Source organism: Quercus lobata, chromosome 2, assembly GCF_001633185.2.
Source record: "Quercus lobata isolate SW786 chromosome 2, ValleyOak3.0 Primary Assembly, whole genome shotgun sequence".
Taxonomy (NCBI): Eukaryota; Viridiplantae; Streptophyta; class Magnoliopsida; order Fagales; family Fagaceae; genus Quercus; species Quercus lobata.
Window position 1 is genome coordinate 62,604,063 of NC_044905.1, and position 20,769 is coordinate 62,624,831.

The following is a 20,769-nucleotide window of genomic DNA, read 5'->3' on the forward strand; positions in this document are numbered from 1 at the left end:
AAACACGCGGCCATCACAGCTCACACCATCACAAGTGCGAAGAAGCAAGGCAGATTCAGTTATAGGAAGAGCTAGATGTCAATCATCCATTGGTTAAAGCTTCAAGCCGTTACACAGTATAATTAGTTAGAAAATTAGTTAGGAAATCCCTGTTTTCCCGCTTCTTTTTGCTTCCACTGTTTTGTATATAAAGGCAGAGTGGTTATTTATGTACGAGTACTTAAGTATTATTTTTTAGGTTTTCTTTGTAAGATTTTATTATGTAAATTTTTTCTCATGAGAATGAAGTATATTTTTTTAGTTAAATAGTTATATGATTAAATCTTAAAAGCAGAATCTTAAAAATAACACTTAAAATATTATACTTAAGTTAATATTCATCTTCTTCATAATCAATAATAGGATTTCAGTTAGAGCTTTCTATTCTCTAAGTTTCCTTGAAGTTCTGTTAGTTTCTAGAGAATTCTTTTTCTTTACAAAAATAGATGAAATTTTTTAAAAGAATTCCACGGCAATTATTCTAAAAACTTTAAAACGTCATAATCCAGTTGACCCACCATGATTATGAAAGTTAAGACAACACTTGTTAAAAAAAAGTCTTCATAAAATAAGTGGGTTCCTAACTCGTGTGAAGAGAGAAAGATGAATCCAGAAAGATTTTCAAATTGGGAAAGGGTAGATGTAACTGTCCCAAATGACTCACCTTACAAATGGGAATAAAAGATAATTTAAATGTTAAGTTTACCAATTAAGAACACATACTTGTTTCTCAAAAAAGAAGAAGAACTCATACTTAAAAAAGAAGATAAGTATAATATAGCAGTCCACTCCAGCATACATTTCAAAGACATGAAGATTCAGCGAAAAATAAAGGAAGACATGAGGAACATGCCAAAAGTACCGACTTGCTCAATACTCATAAGATAAAATTTTAAAACAACCATATCTCTTCTCTTCTGTAATAATTCCGTAGTGGGCAAGTTTGTCAACGCATCACACTTTCAACACGCCCTATTTAATGACCAAGTGCATCCAACCAACCAAGATATCATTATTAGAGGCTGCTACCAATTTTTTTAGATTCTCACATGAACTATAAAACCATCTAATTAAATTGATTGTGGAATTATTTTTTGAGAGTGTTTTAAAAATACATATGTCATAATTTAAATAAAGGGACGATCAGCATTGTTTTTCAATGGACGCGTGACCTTATGCTAACGGGTACCTTTAGGGTAATGGTTAACAATTCATTATAGAAAAATTTTGACACAACTTTTATGGAAAATGAAAAAAGCTGTCGAAACATTTATTACTTTTTTTTTTCCTTTTCCCATAAAAACTTTCTTTAAATAGATTGTTAACAATTACCCTAAAAGTATCCGTTAGCATTTCTCTTTGATTTTTCAAACTTTTTAAACAACACATGATAATCTTTAATTAGATTGATTGTGTTACTTTACTTAAAAATATCAATATATGTATGCGTGTGATTGGCTCTCGGACACTCTTTTTAGTTTTTATTCAATAACAACAGTAGTTCCTACTACACCTTGTAATTGTATGTTTTGATCGTTTTACACGGACTTAGTGGTATGACCTAACAGTTTATAATTACTTAAAAAGTTCTATCTCTGCACATGGTACATAGCACTTAATGGAACACTAAAGTTGATATGGAGAATTTTTATTCAATTTGTGTTAAAATTACGATGACTAGAGTTTACACCATGTTTCGGATTATGTCCTAAGCTTTTAATTTTTATTTTTCCAATTAGATTATAGAAATTCATGAAACTGTTTTCAATTCTCCGTTATTCTTGACAATATTAGAGTAGAGAAAAATGAAAAATCATTGATAATAAGTGCTTCAATTCTCCGTTATTCTTGACAATAAAATATATTGGAGTAGAGAAAAAAGAAAAATCATTAATAATATCATGTTTCAATTTTCGTCAAGTAACCAACTCTGCTTTTTTGGTAAGTACCTTCTCACTCTTAAGTAAAACTTTTCGTTATCTAAATAGAACTCTTTGTCTTTACTCTCCCTGTTTATTTTATTAAATTGATATATAGATAAAAACCCCTGATTGAAAAGCCCCTCTTGGCAAGAAAATCAGCGCATTTATTCGCCTCTCTAATCGCATGCCCCACCCGGACCTGCATGATGAAAATTTTTGCTGTTTTTGATGTCTCCCCCTTTCATGTTTTGAATGTTTTGCTTGATGTAGATGTGAACGGGCTGTATTATTATAGGTGTGTTGCCGCTACTTTGGTCTCTGTGACCAGTATGTAATTGCTATTTTGTTGTATTTCTATAAATTCAACCGTTTAACCAATATATATATATATATATATTGTGGGGGTAACAGACCGGGGAGCCCACACCAATATACACGTTGGGCCAAGGGCCCAGTCCAAGGAAGAACCCTTCCTCATCCATGGGAAGAACCCTTCCTCGACCAAGTATGGCCGAGGACAAAGGGAACGACCTATCACTGAGAGTGGCCGAGGACAAAGGGAACGACTTATTACTGAGAGTGGCACTCCGAGTCATTCCATGGAATAGGAAAAGTACTAAGACAGAAAAGGACAACGGAACGAATGGAAATATCTAAGGGAAAGCTGTCATTATTGGATTCAGTGCTCTATACCTGACAGAGCCATACTTTTCTGCATTTACAACCACTCCCAATAACTTTGGGGATGGGCTGATGGGACAAGTATCAGCACTATGAATCTAAATTGGGAGGAAGGAAACTGATATAAAAGGGGGGTGAAGGGAGGCAATGAGGGGGACTCTAGAACCCTGACCACTCAATGCGTACTAGAAAAAGATCCTCGGATTGTGCCGATGACCAACCTTCCTTGATAAACTCAGTTCATCTCTGCTTAATTGTGATAAACACCATATTAACTGTTATCCATGCACTAAACCCCAGCTCTTTAACCCACTCTCTACAAATTTATTGTACTAGGTTCACTGGTCCAAAATCCCATACATCTTGGGCTTGGACTGTAAAACGTGACCCTACATATATATATATATATATATATATATATATTTACCACTTTTGTTTATTCCATTTCTATTGGTAATAAGAAAATATAAAAAAGATTTCAAAATAAAAGAATTAAAAACATTAATTAAACGAACCCAATATTCAAGATTATATAAATTTTGGGTCTTTTTATGTCATTTCTCTTAAGAATTATGCTAGGGACATAACTTTTGACACAATTTTATGCCACAATTCGTTACATGGCTAGTTGTGATTGATAAGGGTATGCCAGTGGGCCATGTGGGGACACACTCTTACCAATTACAACTTGCCATGTGACAAGTTGTGGCACAAAGTGTTGCCAAAGGTTGTTGTAAAGTTGTAATTTACAACTATGTGTTTTGTTGGCTTTTATTCCGTGCCAAATTTGATTGTAATTATATTTAATCTTTTGTACCCTGTATTTCTTGTGGGATTTATTTGTAAGGATTGTGCGTAAGAAAGAGAGAGAGAGAAAGAGAGAGAGTGTGTGAAGACTCAAGGCATTGAAGACTGAAATGTTTTCGCAGGTAGCTCGCGAGTAAGCATCCTGCGAAGTGATGCAAGTGCCCTGCATATGACTGGAATGCAAAGAGTTAGGACAGATGGAGACAGCTGTGTTTCACGAGTGTCTCGCGGGTAAGGCCTTCCCGCGAGATACCCGCGAAACATTCAGTTTTGCCAGACTGTCATTTCAGATATACACTTTTTGTTCCTACACTATTAATACTCACATTACCCACAGATATTGAGGAGTGCTTCTGAGAGAAAACCCTAACCACAAACCTTGAGAGTTAGAGACTGTTATACCCACATTTCTCTACACAATTGCTTGTGGATTTTCCTTAACTCATACCTCTCCATTTCCATACCATTGAGAGGTTGATAACCCAAACACTTACCACACATTTTTCAGAGTGTCAAGTGAGGTTTTGGTGCTGCTAGGAAGCATTGGAATAAGCCAAGTTTTGGCGGATGCAATCGAGCGTAATGTGGGATTTGGAGAGCTAAACAAGATACAATTCCGAGAAACCTTGTTGGAGTAGGAGCTTGGAGGGTCTCTTGCTAACCCATGTATCTCAACTGATTTTCTAGTGGATCGATTACCGCTTGGAGGGCAGTAGAAAGGTTTTTTGCCGAGTTCTTTGGTTTCCTCTTCGATAACACATTGACGTGTTATCTTGTATTTGCATTCTTCTTCCCTACTCTTTTAGCTATCATATTACTGCTATGTCATATTGATTATGATTTAGAGTAGTTTATTTGTTTATCCGCTCACATTTACTCTATTACGCCCTTAGTATAAGTTAGAGTAAAATCTATGGAACCGTAATTTTTAATTTGAGAGTCTAACAACTCTTGTATTTTAACGCATTTTAAAGCATTCAGTTATGTCTCTAGCATAATTCTTCTCTTAAAGTAGTAACTAATAAGTACATTAATTAGGGGTATTTGGTATATACACTTAAACAATAATTTTTAGTTTTTAAATAATATTACACATTTTTTTATTCATATGTATTTTCAAAAAATACAAATAACATTACTATAATAACATTATCAAATGGCCTTAATAATTATTGTATCACATAATTTTTGCAATAGTCTCGTTCATTCATATAGACTCATTATTTTTTTACGATTATATGGCAAAAATTGTGAAGATAAAAGATGGGCCTAGAACTTTTGAAGTAAATAACAGTAAAAGGAAGGGGCATAAATGTAATTAACCTCTTTTCAAAGGCCGATCCTCGAGGTATTTGGTTTATATCCCAAAACGGTCGTACTGACAGTGTGACACATGACATTTCAGACAAATTTCAATTCCACTCCCATTCCCATTAACCCTTTTGGCTTTGCCGTCAGAGAAGTTTGTTACACTCCAAATTCCCGCCTTTTCTCTCACTACACAACCCCCAACTCAGCTTCCACGTCATCCTCCTAACCCTCAATCTCCACTTGTCACCCCTCCGATTCTCCCAAAAAAGAAAAAAGAAAAATCAAAGGGATTGCATTTGACTGGCAATTATTATGATATTTTACACCACTTGTAAATGATGGAAATGTAAACAGTATAAACATATCATTTTTTTTCTTTACAAATCACATCTAGTGACATCTCTACTAATCACAATTAGTGAAGCGACATCACTAGCCATGCTAGTATTATGATATTTTACACAATTTGTAAATAATAGAAATATAAAAAGTATAAACTTATTATTTTTTCTCCACCAATAATAACTAACGATGTCTCCACTGATCACATTAGCGAAGCGACATCTGTCGTCACAACAAAAATGGTGTGAAATGTTACGGTAGTATTACAGGAACGGGGGAGAGAAAACTTTAGCTGGGGACCCACCGAAAAAGCCGGGACCCAGACGTTGTTTTCCATACCGCTGTAGCTTTAACAAAATCCAGAAGAAACAAACAAATCGTACGATATCAACACACACAAAACAAAACAAAATAGCCCCTCTCTTTCCAAACTCCACATATATAAATAAGAGTAACACAGGCTCTCTCGCACTCGCACACTCTTTCACTAGTCAAGTTCTGTAGCCTTCTTCTTTGCTGTTGCATATGGAGGACACGCGAAAGCGACACGGGTACGGCGACACGGCTCGGGAGGACACGTCTGACGTGAAAAGGACACGCCATGAGGAGGAGGAGGACATTCTGGCTTGGCTTTCGGAGGACGCGGACACGGTGTCGCAGCTCATGGAGCTCTTGGACAACGCGGAGAAGAAGAGCGAGAACAACAACAACAACAACACTATGGCCAAGGTGAGGTTCATCGACGACATGTACTCGGCGCCGTTTTCGTACGTCACCATAAACGGCAACGAGGAGAGCTGCGGGTCGTCGTTCTCCGACCTGGACTCGTCGGTCATGGCCAGCGTGGACACCAGAGGCCTCGTCGGCATTGGTAGTAACGTGTTCGGGTTCAAAGTGGAGGAACACGACGGCGCGTGTGGGCCAAGCGACGGGGTGGCGCGTGAGGGCTCGGTGGCTTCAGGTGAGGAAGTAGTAAGAGCAATGGACGGCTGTGATGATTTGTGTTGGGATGATCAGGTGCTTGCAAGGTTTCTGGGTGAGGACTTTTGAGTTATGAGCTGTGAATAGTGAATATTAATGGACAGTTTAGAAGTTTAGGGTTTATGATAACAATGGTGGGTTTTGTGTTTTGTGTTTTTTCCTTTTTTTTTAACACTGTAAATACAGCATTTGAAAAACCAAAAAGAAAAGTGACGAAGATGATAAGTACGAAAGAAAGAGCAGAAAGGGAAGGTAAGGTAATTGTCTTTTCTGGGAAATTGCGTGTGCAAGTAGTGGGAAGAGAATTTCTCATCACTTTTTTTGGTTTCCATGCTTTTGGCTTTTTGCTTACTCAGAAAAGGTGCAACTAAGAAATCAGAATAGTACCTATATTAAAATATACAGACTTGTTTCCATTTCGCATTGCAGCTTTAATTTGTTTCATCTTTTCTTAATTAATATTAATTATCTGATTAATTCACCCTCATCAGCACGTACTTTCCAAGGGAGAAAGTGACTAGTAGGTTCTTAATTGCGACTTTATTTTTATGACTTATCCTTCGTTAATTAATCGAAGTTCAACAATAAATTTAATTGAAGTGTCAGTTATGAAGTTCAATAATAAAATAGTTAGGAACCTCGAATTTCATGCATTAATGTCAAACAAGACCAAGCATTCTCTCTCCCAGACTAGATTTCATTTTATTTATCCTTGCGGTCAAGGGGAAGAGAGAGAGAGAGCGGTAGTTGTAAACCAAATGAACTCATTTCCTGAACTTGCTTTTGCATGTTAGAACAATTTTTATACTTGCCCTTTTTCTAGATTACATATCAAAGTGGAATATGGATGTTTTAATTTAAAATGTCAAATTTATTTTATTGTCAATTTAGGTATAATATTTTAGAATTTCATTTTTCTATAAAGTATATTTTTACTTTAATTTATGTTTAAACGCATGCAAAGAAATCATTAATATAAATTGTCATTAGGGAAAGTAAAAAAAAAAAATTTAAATAAAAAAACCCCAATTAAGTTTCTTCCTTGTGACAAATTAAACCCATACTTTTTTAAATTTTATTATATTAAACCTTGAACTTCGTAAGCCCCATACACTCATGTTTATTTATGTTAAAACAATTAAATAAACAATCTTTGTGGTAGGAGTAAAATTTTGATAGGAACCAAACTATTTCATTCAAATGACATCATCTAGCTAAATACGATTGTCTTCTAATGATGCTGTTTGATTAGGGGTAAGAACTCAATTCATGAGCACCTGCAACAAATACCAAAGACTTGCTAGAGTGCTAACAACAGGGGACGACACTCCAATGATCAAGTCAATAACAATAACAAATAAGAGATCCGAGTTATAGAATCGTATATGAGAATTAAGAGGATATATTTCATACCTCCTAGGGCTTGCAAATGCAATGACCCTTTCTTTTGTATTGGAGATAGAATTATGTCGAAATTCTTAGGATTTGATCTCAACGGTTTTTCTCCATAATGTATGGATCATTCTTTAAGCTATCACTGTATTGGTCCTAGCCTAGTTTCCATGTTAGTCATCGTCTAAGGTTGAGCTAACCTAACACGTCAAACTTTATCTCCATCATTTCTCCAAATTAGAGAAAGAAACTGTGAGAGAGTGAGTGCATAACATAATAGAAATGAGGAACAATAGAAATGATATTTAAGAAAATAGAATTGGATTGCCATGATTTATAAAGTTTAGGCTCCAAATTGACAAAATTAAAAAGGTGGTATTTAATTCATCATAAAGAACTTTTTTTTGGGGGTGGGGGTGGGGGTTCAACAATTTGCCCTTTCTTATTTTATGCGGAAAATGTTCAATGTTACTCATTCATAATTCAAAGTTATTTATTTATTTATGGATGAAATTCAAAAGTTCTTTTATTTTTAAACGATAAGAATGACAATTTTTTTAAACAAAATTTCTTTTCAGCAGAAAGGAAGGCTAAAGACCTGTTTGAAATAATAATATTTTTTTAATGCAATATTATTATTATTATTATTATTTATTTTTGTGAATGTCCCGTCCGAAAATCATAAAGTCAGTTTGGTAGTGAATTCAATTACACAAAAGATTCAGCCAAAAAAAAAAAAATTCAATTACACAAAAGGAGGATATGAAGTGTTTGAAGGTGATTCTTTGAAAAGTGATGATATGTATGCGAATTGTGGTTGACAAACATGATTGAGCAGTAGTAGTTACTTCAGAGCATGGAATTGGAACGGACGAGAGGGTACACACACACACACACACCTACCCTATAGAAAGATCCAGTAACTTGGCCATCGTGATCCTCGTGGAATCCCCTGGTGTACCCTCCACATGGTGACACGTACAATTTCATCAACTACCCAACTTTTTAATTTTTCAGAGAGAGCATTGGATAAGAAGGAATGCCTTTTTTATTTATGGAAGGAAAAGTGATAATTACACAACAAATTATTCAATTTTTTTTGGTAACTTACGTATAGAGTTGTGGATCCAACTTTTTTTTTTTGTCTTACTCGCAATTAGTTATATGGGTGAATTGTTGAAAAAATTGTGCCATTTTTGCGATTTTAACATTGCTCATTGCTCAAGTAATACTCATAACACACACAAATTCATAATTTTTAGTATAATTCGTCATGTAATTATAAAAGATAAAAATATAGGCTTACTATTCTATCTTTACCGCTCACATCATTTTACTGAGCACGTCGGTTAGTAATATTATAAGTTGTAAATTTTTCTGTGTAGCCGACATTTTTTAACATTATTCTCTATGGGAAGGGTTTGGTGTCAGAATGGCCTCGAAGCAAACTCCAAAAACTGACAAGAATAAAAAAAATTATTTCAGCAAAGGCCATTATGGTTGTGTCGTTCCATGTTCGTGAATCTGACCTCTGGGCCTCTATTATGATTTGGTTTGCCGTTTACCATAAGTGTCTTGGCTTTTACGTACGAAGATATTTCGGTAAAATTTTTAGAGTGTTTGGTAGGATAGTTTAAGTAATGTTATTCGTAGTTTTTTAAAATATACGTGAGTAAAAAGGTGTGTGAAAATATGTGTAACGTTGTTTAAAATGTAAAAATATGAGTTTGAGATGACTTACTAAATAGACCCTTAGGTACAGTATTTTAAGTGCTATTTCTTATATTCTTTTTTTAAGATTTAGTCATGTAGTTATTTAATTAAAAAATACACTTCTATCCCATAAGAAAAAATTCACATAACAAAATTTTAAAAACGAATCTAAGAAGGTACTGTACCTAATGACCTATTTGAAAGTTTAAAAAAGAAGAGAGAGTAAAGTAAAGGGAAGGAGAGTAATTTAATTACTTTGTTTGGAATATTTTTAAGTAAAGAGGGGATGGGTTTGAAGAGATTTGAAGAAGTTTCAACTATCTCTAACCCCTCATTTTTAATTCCCCTAATTGGAGAGATTTGAAGGGAAAATAGAAGATAAATTATTAACGAAATGAATGATTCAATTTACCCTTTCTAAATTAACAAAATTACAGACCAATTATATAAAATAAATTCACATTATTTTCTTTCTTGACATCCAATTAGTTGATTGTAGAAGTAAAAACGAATTGGTTGAAACTGTCTGCTAGCTGAGAAAACTTCGTGAAAGGAAAATATGACACAATCAATAGAACGATGAATCAAAGACCAATGTTGAAGTGAGCCACCATGGCCTACAACACCTCGTTTCCGATCCACAGCGAGTCCACGAAGGTCAACCACATTCCCAACTTTCAAATCATAATCATCCAACAGTTTCTCCACATCACTCTCAATCCCAACTCCAACAAAAGTGAAATCTCGTCGCCGAGAAACTCGATGAGCGAGTTGGGGAAGTGAGCGGCGTAGACGAGTTGGAAGATGAGGCAGCGTCGACCCACGCAGAGTTGGAGAGTGGCAACTGAGTTTTGGATGTTGCGGTTGAAACTGGGCCGCCACTCGTTGTCGAAGCCAACGATGAGGCGTTGGAGACGACGGTGGTGGATGCGGTAGATGTCGGAGAGCCAGGAGTCGACCATTTAGGGAGTGTGGGTGACGAGTGTTTGGATGTGGTCGGACTCGAGAGTGACTTTGAAGAGGTCATGGGTGTCTTGGTTCACTTCAAGGTCGATAATGCTTATAGCCATGGTTATGAAAATGACAAGAAAGTGTGGGGCTTTGTGTGGATATCGAAAATGAAAGGCTTCTGGAGCCAAGGGACGAGGAAGTGAGTACCTTCGCCAACGGTCTCGTCGTTGAGAATTCCACGGACACGGTCGAAGATGACGGTGCACTGGCCACCGTCAACGGTGTAGAGAGATGAGCTGAGAGCGGTGGCGGTGGCGCCGAGTCCCAAAGCGAAAATATAATGTGAATTTTTTTTCCAGATTTTTTATAATTTTTATGCTAATTTTGGCACTCACAAGCCACATTAGAATCGTTTTTCAACATCCAAACTTTTTTTTTTCTTATTTTAATTATTATCAATTAGGATGGTTTTTTTTTTTTTTTTGGAGGGGGATGGATGGTTTTTTTTAGTATAATAAAAAAGCAGAAAAAATATTTAATCATAGACTGAAGTTGATTATTTAATTCACATTAGAAAAAAAAAATTATCAAAAAAAAATTGCATGCTATAGTCATAATTATTTAATCTAACAAATTAATTATAAACCAATGTTGCAAGTTCATTTTTAAATAAGAGTAAATTTGTTTATTTAAATCATTTCCTCTTCTTTTCATCCTAATTTTTAAAATATCCAAACAAAAGGAAGAGTTAATTATTCACTTTCCCTTTACTAATTTTAAAAACATCCAAACATGGTGGAGAATAATCATTCTCCTCTACAGTCCTCCCTCTCTAACCTTTCAAATAGGTTATAAGTCTTATTCTATTGATAAAAACCAAAAACAGACAAAATTTTGCCAGATTTGGCTGGTTACTTATGGCACTGCAATTGAGAAGATCGTTTTCCTACAAGTATTAACATTATTTTGGGGGAAGAAAACAAAAATTGATCAAAACAGAAGACAGTAAATGAGACCACTGTACTTTTTCTTTTCTTCTCTTTTTTTTTTTTTTTTTTGTTTTTGTTTTTTTTTGGCTAAGAAAACAAAGAAATATTAATAAGCAACGAGCCAACGAGCTTGTAATTAGATGATATGAGACTTTAAATATTCCCACAGATAAGAAGAATTAATAAGACAACAAATTTTACACACATTTAGAGCAATCATATCAGTGGATGTATAATAGAAAAATATGTAAAATTTACATAACATTTCTTAAAAATGACTCACATTAACAAGTATATAATTGTGTAAATTTACATACACTATTAATTTTGCATTTTAATTTTAATTTTTTCTTTACGTATTTCAATGATTAAAGAAAACAGTGGACGGTGTTTGTTGTGTGTGAAGAAAGAGGAACAATAAAAAATATTTTAATGAAATGTAGTGTAAAATAGATAATTTGATGTGAAGTGTTTTAAAAAAATGAGTATGTAAAATAAAAAAAAGTAAGTTATTATGTTAAAATAGACAGAAAATTTTGCACAATGCGAATGCTCTTAAGCACGTGGCAAGTGCTAATTGGATTATCTATCAAAGCATTCACATTAGTTTGTGCAAAAATTCATGTATATTTTAACATAAAAGCCTACTTTTTTCCTATTTATACATACCCACTTTTCAAAATGCCTCATATTTTAGATTATCTATTTTATACTAAATTTTATTAAAATACCAATTTTTCTTATTTTTTAATTGTTTATCTTTTTTCGTACATAACAACCATCATCTATTTTTTTTTTTTAAATTCTCAGAATACGTAAAGAAAGAATAAAAAATTAAATAGAAAATGAAAAGTGCCAGTGTACATTTACTCTGGCCTGTTTGGTAGTAGTATTAAAGTATTATTGTTCAAAATAATATGAAAATTGTGGTTTAAAAAGTATTGTGAAAATACGTTTTTAAAGTATTTATAATGTAAATAATGTGTGTGGGGCCCAACGATTTTTGGGCCAGCTCCATTTATTCGTTGGAGCCCAGAGGCCCAAGCCGAGGAAGGTTATGGCCCAGGCTCGGAAACACAAGAACAAAATAGCCTTAGGATACAGCCGAGGACAATTCAGTCCTCGACATGTCCGAAGTCTCCCCGGAAGAAAGGGCAAAAATGATATAGAAACAATTTGGAAAAAATCTAAAATATCTGTGCCAATAAAAAAGGGTATGCTGGAAAGTGTAACGACCAGGGAAAGATGTCCTTACTGCCATTCAATACTCTGCACCTAACAAAGCCAAACTCCCCATCTTTTTCAACCACCCCTAACCACTCTGGGTATGGGCTGATGGGACAAGTGTCAGTCTTGGAATGTCGATCCTACACGTGGACGAAGGATAAAAAAACACAGGCTAGTATAAAAGGAAAGGTAAGTAATTCATAGAGGGGGCTGGGAAAAATGGCCAAAAACCAGAGCCTCCCAGCCCGCCTCCTGGAGAAAGACTCCTAGGGCGAAAATGACTTAACCATGTATGAACACCACGAAAGACTCATTGCCTGGTAACTAAGGCCTAGCCTTTCAAACCCACGCTCTACAAATGATATTGTTTGGGCCTTTTTACGTGCGAACCCAACACTGTTGTGGTTCGATACGAATCGTGTCCTTACAATTGGCGCCGTCTGTGGGAAAGGCTTGTGCGTTAGCATAGGCGGTAGGTCGAGAGAGCTCTTTTGTCATTTCTAACAGTTGGTTATAGAGTTCTAGTGTAAAGTTCCGTTAGGGGCTATGGTTCTTGATTAGGGGCTACGTTCGGTAGCGTCAGTCGCATGGATGGTTCTAGGGGCTTGGCCGAGGAGATAATTCCCCTAAAGCCAAGGTCCCACTCCAAAGATTAAGTTTTGGATAGAATCAAGGTATTGTATGGTTCTCAGACTCAAACCTATGGGGAAACCAACTACTTGGATGAGAAAACTGAGTTTTGGACAGAACCAAGGTATTGTATGGTTCTCGGACTCAAGCCTATGGGGAAACCAACTACTTGGATGAGAAAACTGAGTTTTGAACAGAACCAAGGTATTGTATGGTCCTCTGAGTTTTGAACAGAACCAAGGTATTGTATGGTCCTCGGACTCAAACCTATGGGGAAACCAACTACTTGGATGAGAAAACTGAGTTTTGAACAAAACCAAGGTATTGTATGGTCCTCAGACTCAAACCTATGGGGAAACCAACTACTTGGATGAGAAAACTAAGTTTTGGACAAAACCAAGGTATTGTATGGTCCTCGGACTCAAGCCTATGGGGAAACCAACTACTTGGATGAGAAAACTGAGTTTTGGACAGAACCAAGGTATTGTATGGTCCTCAGACTCAAACCTCTGGGAAAACCAATTACTTAGATGAGAAAACTGTGTTTTGGACAGAACCAAGGTATTGTATGGTCTTCGGACTCAAACCTATGGGGAAACCAATTACTTGGATGAGAAAACTGAGTTTTGGACAGAACCAATGTATTGTATGGTCCTTGGACTCAAACCTATGGGGAAACCAACTACTTGGATGAGAAAACTGAGTTTCGTAAAGTTGGCTACTTAGTAAAAATTCTAAGTTACTCAGTCCTCGGCTCAAATACTATAAAAGGTTAAAGCTATTAAAAGTGTTAAGAAGATGGTAAAACGCCCCACTATTCAGCAACCTACAGGGGCTGTTCATTTTGCGGGTGGTATGTCTTCGGATGGTTACTTCTTACACCGTATCGAGCATTCAGTTGTCGTCTCGGCTATTTTTGGGGTAAGTGTTGTTTTCGCAGGTTGGCGTTGTTGTGCCAAACAACTCTATTAAAATTATGATAATATCTTTTTCTTAGCAAATATTTTGACCCTAGGTGTCATTAATTCAATGCTATATTATTGTGCCGAACAACACTTGAAAGTTCATAATAGCGCCTTTCTCTTTGATAAGGGATTACGGCCCCAAGTATTGTATTCTAAGGTCGGCGGTATTGTGCCAGGCCGACTCAGTAAGCTCATCATAATGTCCTTTCTTTTTTTGCCTAATAGGAGTTTTAGCTTTAAGTATCACTTGTTCGATTCAGTATCATTAAGTCGGATTGTTTCTATAAACACAGAGTAAGATCTTTTTATTAACTAGGACTTTGGTCCTAGACGTCGGTCAAAGTTTAAAAATACAAAAGAATTCACAAGATTGTACGTCTATTCATCGCGTTATAATTTCGGAAATATAGAGATAGAACATGCGAAGTAAAGTAGTAACAATTTTTATTAATATAAAGATGTATTACAACGTACAAAGAGGGGCTTAAACAAGCCTATACAAAAGGTGGATCACCAAAACAATAAAAAAAAAAAAACAAACAAACGACAACAATGCAGACAAATAAACAGTCAGATGCCTTTTTAAACTCGTCTCCGAAGTCCTTCCAAACTCTGCCTCAGTAGCGCCCATATTGAGAGAAGGACCTTCTTCAGAAGAAGATGGAGGAGATGAATGAAAAGAAGGAGGAGAAGAAGAGGGAGGAGATGAAAAGAAAGAAAGAGGAGCAAAAGAGGGAGAAAAAAAAGTACCAAGATGGATCTAGTGGTGGAAAGAAGATGAAAGAGAGGCAAAATGAGACACCAATGAACGAAGAGAGGAAGAAGTATGGGCACTTAGTCCCTGCCTCAGTCCTGACTCCTAACACACTGGTGCCATATTAGTTATGCTCATGAGAGAGCGGCTGGTACTGATAATGGGTGACCCCAGCTCAGTCAGGCCGAATATTTGACGTGACGAGCCTCTGCTTCGGATTTTGGCTGAGAGGAGGGTAAAAAGGATTTTGAGTCTCCGCCATCCTTGCCCTGACCGAGCCATTTTAAGCTTTGTAAGAATGTGGAGTTTCTGGGAGGGGCATGGTTCTTTCATTATTTGCTCTTATCTCGAGTGTATCACGAGCTAGGATACAACTAGTGAATTAAGTAAACTCTGGAGGAAGCTAAAGGTTTCAGACTTCAGAAGGGTTAAAAGGGACTCTGTACAAAAGAAATAAACTCTTGCCTTTTTCCTTATATGAAGGGTGGAGCGGAAGGTATTTAATTCGTCCAGATTTCCAAAAAATCTGTAAACGATAATACACCCATTCCACTACCCCACATCGTCAGTAAAACCGTCGAATTTAAATAGTCTCGTAACGGTAAGTCATTAAAAGCACATTTTTTGGATAACCAAACGGCAGGAACGCCTGGTGAATGAGTGCAGAAGAATGTCTCGTAGACCGGTACATTTCCCAGGCAGATAAAGAAATGCCAGCATTAAATGAAAAGCTGAGTTCGACGAGCCGTAATAAAGGCTTGGTATTGCCAAAACCCTCCTCTCCAATCAAGAGGTCGGACAGCAGGGTTTTGAGGGGTTATTGTGGGGCCCAACGATTTTTGGGCCAGCTCCATTTATTCGTTGGAGCCCAGAGGCCCAAGCCGAGGAAGGTTATGGCCCAGGCTCGGAAACACAAGAACAAAATAGCCTTGGGATACAGCCGAGGACAATTCAGTCCTCGGCATGTCCGAAGCTTCCCCGGAAGAAAGGGTAAAAATGGTATAGAAACAATTTGGAAAAAATCTAAAATATCTGTGCCAATAAAAAAGGGTATGCTGGAAAGTGTAACGACCAGGGAAAGTTGCCCTTACTGCCATTCAATACTCTGCACTTGACAAAGCCATACTCCCCATCTTTTTCAACCACCCCCAACCACTCCGGGTATGGGCTGATGGGACAAGTATCAGTCTTGGAATGTCGATCCTACACGTGGACGAAGGATAAAAAAACACAGGCTAGTATAAAAGGAAAGGTAAGTAATTCATAGAGGGGGCTGGGAAAAATGGTCAAAAACCAGAGCCTCCCAGCCCGCCTCCTAGAGAAAGACTCCTAGGGCGAAAATGACTTAACCATGTATGAACACCACGAAAGACTCACCGCCTGGTGACTAAGGCCTAGCCTTTCAAACCCACGCTCTACAAATGATATTGTTTGGGCCTTTTTACGTGCGAACCCAATACTGTTGTAGTTCGATACGAATCGTGTCCTTACAATGTGTTTAGTACCATGTTTCTAATAATATATTTTTAAAAGTGAAAAATCATAATTAGTGGTATGTGTATATGTTTTTTTTCTTTTAAGGCGTAATTTTTTTGACATGATGAATAAAATAACTATTATTATTCAAAGAAAGAGAATCTCCCACCATGACGTTCCACTCTCTCTTCTTCATCCCATCTCCCTCTCTGCAAGTCCAAGCTTGAACAACCCACTTAGTCCGTGCAAACCCAACTAAATCAATGCCAAATTTCTATTGAAGCATCACTGGCCATCCAAACACAAAAAAATATAAAATAAAAGGAAGACTTTGGTCCTAGTGTGCAAACCCAAACCAAAACACCCCGAAATTCTGTGAAGGCCAATTAGTTGACTAGTACTTCAAACTTAATTAGGTAGTTTGATTTTGGTTAGTGCAATGAACCCATTCCTTTGCTTCTTAGTTTCACAGTGATGGTCATTCAGGGACAGAGTCAAGACTTGAAGTTAGAGGCGGCTCTGGTCTTTGGCTTTGCTGCTTTTTAGCTGCTAAGTTTTTGTTTTGTTTTGCTTTTTTTTTTGTTTTTTTTTATTTATTTATTTTTATTTTATGTGTGCGCTTTTTGCTAGGTAAAGACACAATTATTTTGTTTAAAACTTTTTAAAGGGATGGTTGTTTATTTTGAGTAAAATTGGTTAATTATGCTTAATTATTTTTAACTTTACTATTGATAATTTTTGTTATTGCACTAGTTTTTTTGGGCTTGTATATCTTGTTTTCGATTTTAGATCTATAAATTTTTTAATGGCCATTAAATGAGGAAAATGTTAGAGCTACAAATTCTTTTACAAATTGCTAAGTACTAATGGTTGGTTATGTATAAGCTATACAATCTGATGGTGAACTGAAAATTTAACTCCTATTCGTCCATGAGGGTCGTCCGAGTCAAGAAGGCAAGAATGGCTGTACCTAGCAAAACGGTCGTCCAAGGGCACATGGGTCGACCCCCAACACTTGGAAAATTCCATAGAGATTTATCTACAAGAGCCAGTAATATTGAACCACATGTTATTATTTCAAGGCATGAGTAAAATCCTGGTTCATCACTATAACTTCCTACTTAATACTTAACTTCTAACGGCGATTATAGAAAAAATATTCTAACTCCTATAGCAGTTGTGGAAGTTAACCTTGAACCCTCTGACCTCCTCAAATATAGGGGAAGTTACAAGATAACTAACCGCTTCGAGAGCACACTATATAAACACTCATTCACAGCAAATGAAGGTAAGCTTGAGATAACTCCAAAAAAGTTATAACTCCCAAAAAGTTGGAACTCCAGAGTTTTAAAGAGAAACTAACTTAATTATCGAAGGGTTCTTGGCTGGTTAGCCCCGGTCTCCTTTGAGTATTTTTTATTCTTTTCAAGCCTTTCAAGTAATTACTAAATCATTGAAGCCCGGAGCTTTTAGCTTACTGATTTTCTGTGCATCATCACAATCCAATCACACACTAACAAAAAGTGAAAGTTGTTTCAACGTGTGCGCATAGAAGAACCGGGAGTAACATCGCCACCCATCTGTAAAGAAAACAAAAAGTGTTAAGGGTATTTTAGGGCAACAAATTAAAATAAGCCCCAGTCCAAAAACATGATGCATCATTAACTTAAGCCCACAACGGCACAACCTGTTAATGTTGACCCATGCAGCTGACAAAACCATCCTATGAAATTAGCTAAATCTGGGCCCACGAAGTCTAGCCCAAGAACCCACTAATTTAGACTATAAAGTCTTTAAATAGCAAAAACTGACCAGACTGGGCCAATAAGGTCTAGCACCAGTTAGCAAAAGGGTTTCGGCAATTCGGCTGTTTCGAGATCCAAAACCAAAACCAATCTACCCTTTTTAGAATGTTCACTACTCAATGCTACCGAGTGCTAATATCCAGAAAACACTGTAGGTTTCCTTCTCATTTATCAAATCTTTTAATGAGAGCAAAACACAACAATCAAGCCAATATACACATATACATCATTAAACTTTACTAGATTTTTCAATACATTTAGTAGATAGGAAACACTTCTTTATGAGCATTATTTGAGTGCACAAACATGAGTCTCTTTCTCCTTCATCATATTACTCTTAAATTACCTTTCCTTTTAGCTGCTAAAGTATGATTTCATAAGCTGTGTTCCCCCCCCCCCCCCCCCCCTTCTTGGCAGATTTGCTAAGTCCCACCTAATCTCAAGACGAACAGCTACTCTTCATCATTTGTGTAGACGTGAGTGGCAGATTCCGCTTCCCAAACTAGGGTTTGGCTTGCCTCCAGTAAATTTTTAATTAGATATGTTCTTTTGCTTTAAATATACAATGACAAGTGGTAGTGGGTTTTAATCTCCACATTTTATTTAGTTAGTAGGTGATATGACAATCTCTCATTAAAACAAAAGTACATTCATTTTAAAAAAATACTGCAAGTAAGCCAAACCCCCCAAACTAAACCCAGATTAGCAAAAGAGCCAAGCCAGAACAGACACACGTCACATCAACAAAAGACCCAAAACAATGAGAACAACAAGACAACATTTTTAAGAGGCCTACATCCACGGTTTTTCAATTTTATAAACTTACATAGATGAGTTTATATAAGAGTTTTACAAACAGAATCTTTATCATTCTTGTAATTACATTAATTGATTTAGTTTAAATAGGCCAAAATACATTATTAGATCCTAAAGTTTACTTAGTGAGCTCTTTTGGTCCGTGAAATTTCAAATGAGCATGGTTGGTTCCTAAAATTAAAAAAAAAATAAAGAAAAAGAGATATTAATCCCACCATCAACTTCCTTGAGTTTTATTGCCTGTGTGTAATGGAATAATAATGTATCTCTTTCTAAATGATGTGGCAAATTTTCACACATACATTGGGTCTAACGGGGCAATTAAATATGGTACTCATATAATTGTTGCACAAACAATGAAGAAAAGTACGATAAAAGGAGATTTCCACATTTGACTTGCCATGATACACGTAGTGGAGCTTTTTTTTTTTTTTTTTTTTTTTTTTTTTTTTAATGGAAAAGAAGAATTTATTAAAAAAAAAAAACCCTACAAAGAAGTAGGAGTGCTTGCCTTAACCTTGATAATATACTCAAAACAGGGGGACAACAGCCTAGATCAAAAGAACCAAATACATTATGCTTGGGAGACCATTTGGCCAAGGTGTGGGTTGCACTTGCACCTTTAGAATTCTTGGGGACCCATTTTACAGAAACGTTTGTAAATTGGGAGAGCAAAAGAGACAAGTTAGAACATATATTGTGTATTCTCCAAGGGATTTCGAGCTCTGGCTTTGAAAGATACTCGACAACAGTTTTAGAGTCGCTCTTAATGAAAATGAAATCAAAGACCAAGTTGGCAGATAGTTTTATAGCCCATTTCAAAGCTTAAGCTTCTGCTTGGAGAGAGAGTTTGGTGTTTACCTTCATGGCGCAAGCAAATACCAACTCCCCTCTCTAGTCTCTAGCCAGTAGCCACAGCAGCGATGGAAGAATAAATTGGGCTTAAAGCAGCATCTATATTGATTTTTACGGTTGATCTTCCTCAACAACATATTTTTGTTGCCTTTATGGTTAGCAATTTTGACTTGGCAAATGGCTCAGTTGTTTGGATTTGGATTCGACTTGGTTGGGTTTGGGCCAGAAACTTATTGGACAAAAATGGGTTGTTATTCCTTTGATCCTTACCCAGTCATTGGATAGTTGGTTAACTCAAAATAGCCCAAATTTCAAGTTTTGTTTTGTTTTTTTGTTTTGTTTTGTTTTTTTGTTTTTTTTTCAAAAACAAATAAAAGAACAAAAAAAAAAAAAAAAAACTAAAGATAAAAGTTTAATAATACATTGCTCTAATAGTCTTCTAGTCTAAAAATTTCACATAAGAAAAAAGAAGGCATGTATACATGTTATGCACGAAATATGAAATTAAATTAAATCACCTATAAACTAAGTGTGCTTTTGGATTAGCTTATTATACTAAAACCCACTGCTATTCTTTTTATCCATAGCCTATTTTTCGTTATAATTCAAATGGATTAACAAGTTCACATTCATTTTTACTAGGTCTAGTTAGTAGTATGTGCTGCTATTGCAACCTTTCTTTATTGCCTTGGTGTGACTAGGGGTGTCCACGGGTTGGGCCGGGTCGGTTTTGGGCCCAAACCAAACTCGACCCGGTTGATTCGGTTTCCTGAATTTGGGATCCGTATTCGACCGAATATCGGGTAATCGGGTTGTTCGGGTCGGAGTCATCGGTTTCACGGGTCTGGGCCTCAGATTGGGTCGGACTTTTTGACAGAGTTAAAATTACAGAAAATACATTTTTTAGGGCCTTTTTACTTAATTTATTTTTAAATAGAGCTTCCAGCTTAACAAAAATAGACCTATTGGGCCATCAATCAGGACAAATCAAAAGGCCCAAATAAAGCTTTATTCTTTTTATCACCTGTGATCAACACAACACACCTAAAAGTCTCTTATTTTTTAGTCACTTATGATCTGGAACAAGAAGCACCTATCAATCCCAATACATAA

General features: G+C 36.2%; 1 protein-coding gene across 1 annotated transcript; it reads left to right on the forward strand.

Annotated features, from left to right (window-relative positions):
• Positions 1-5,561: 5,561 nt before the first annotated feature.
• LOC115978167 lies at positions 5,562-6,412 on the forward strand. Its single transcript, XM_031100190.1, has one exon. The coding sequence runs from the start codon at positions 5,628-5,630 to the stop codon at positions 6,150-6,152; it is 525 nt and encodes a 174-aa protein (XP_030956050.1). The 5' UTR covers positions 5,562-5,627; the 3' UTR covers positions 6,153-6,412.
• Positions 6,413-20,769: the final 14,357 nt, after the last annotated feature.

Coding starts and splice junctions, on each gene's coding strand:
- LOC115978167 (XM_031100190.1), top strand. CDS start 5,628: ATGGAGGACACGCGAAAGCGACACGGGTACGGCGACACGGCTCGGGAG.